The following is a 1500-nucleotide window of genomic DNA, read 5'->3' as shown; positions in this document are numbered from 1 at the left end:
TAATAATGATAATAACAACAACAACAATAATAGTGATAATAACAACAATAACGATGATGATAATATTAATAGTAGTAGTAGTAGTAGTAGCAGTATTGGTGGTGGTGGTGGTGGTAATGGTCATAGAAATATGTTATTCCATAGAAATATGTTATTCCATTACCGGCACATATGTTCTGTACATTTCTCAAAAATTTAACTTGCAGGCAACACTATTGGCAATCAGCGCCGTGTTCCACGAGCAACGCTTTGCCACCTGCCGCATGCAACAAGCCGCATTCCACACGTTACCTTGTGTCGGAACTGCCGAAACACATTTGCCCTCTGGAATGTGACATTATCTGAACAAAAATTAGATAAATAATTTCACAAAGAAAAAACAAAGAAAAAGGAAGAAATTGTGTAGGAGGAGGAGGAGGTGGCGGATGAGACGAGGTGAGGGGAAGGCGTCATGAGTACAAAACTCGACGACGATGATGGCCGTCACCAGAACGCACTGGGAGGTAAAGCTGTGGACATCAAATACCTCGCCTATTCCCTCCAACTGATATACAAATACCCATCCTGGTGGTTTGAAAAACATTAGAAAATATACCATAACCACATTCAATGCGATAATTTCCCCCAGCTCAGAAAAAAAGGAAACATTTAACTTTTGATCGGAGTGTACACGTCCAAAACTGTGATCGTGATCGATGAAGACCCTGTTTCTGCCGATCCTGTTCCTCTCCGCGCTCCTGACGGGGCTGCAGGCGAGGGTCGTGCCCCCGGAGGCCAGGACGAAGACCTCGCTCTCGCTGAGCACCACGGTGGGAGCCTCGCTCGACAACATGGTCGAACTGGCCGACGGGGCAGTCGTTACCGTGGGCATGACAAAGTCGGGTTTTGTCATGTGCAGAGCCGACCCCTTTGTCGGAGAGGCGCTACACTATTGGGACTACAAGATCGAGTGAGTACACGTTCATGTATAATCAATGAATTGGAGATGAAGTAAATGTATTACTGACTGGACGCCGTTACACGGGAAGCGTGAAAGAGGTAGAAGACAAGTGGGAAGAAACTTTAAAGAAGTTTGCATCAGTGACGTGGTAGAGGCTGGCGCAGTCGTGCGATCCATGAAAGTGATTGAGAGAAGCCTTTTCTCAGCAGTTGAATAGTAACAGACACACATACACACATATATATGCATATTTACACACACACACACACACACACACACACACACACACACACACACACATATATATATATATATATATATATATATCTATGTGTGTGTGTGTGTGTGTGTGTGTGTGTGTGTGTGTGTTTGTGTGTGTGCATAACACACACACACATATATTATACATATATGTATATATATATATATGTACATATATATATATATATATATATGTGTGTGTGTGTGTGTGTGTGTGTGTGTGCATACATATACATATATATGTATATATGTATGCATATACATATGTATTTATATGTATATGTATGTATATATATATA

At 41.6% G+C, this 1500-nt stretch overlaps 1 protein-coding gene across 2 annotated transcripts in view; it reads left to right on the top strand.

Annotated features, from left to right (window-relative positions):
- Positions 1 to 480: 480 nt before the first annotated feature.
- Positions 481 to 1500, top strand: part of LOC143020866 (uncharacterized) — a 3772-nt gene continuing 2752 nt past the window's right edge. For both annotated transcript variants that reach the window (XM_076177720.1, XM_076177721.1), the window contains exon 1: positions 481 to 949. In XM_076177720.1, the coding sequence (XP_076033835.1) occupies positions 696 to 949 (254 nt within the window). In that variant the 5' untranslated portion in view covers positions 481 to 695. The remainder of the gene's footprint in view (positions 950 to 1500) is intronic.

The sequence above is a fragment of the Oratosquilla oratoria genome, chromosome 41 (genome assembly GCF_046742065.1).
Source record: "Oratosquilla oratoria isolate Oo_2021 chromosome 41, ASM4674206v1, whole genome shotgun sequence".
NCBI classification, from domain to species: Eukaryota; Metazoa; Arthropoda; class Malacostraca; order Stomatopoda; family Squillidae; genus Oratosquilla; species Oratosquilla oratoria.
This window is presented reverse-complemented; position numbering and strand designations above follow the sequence as displayed.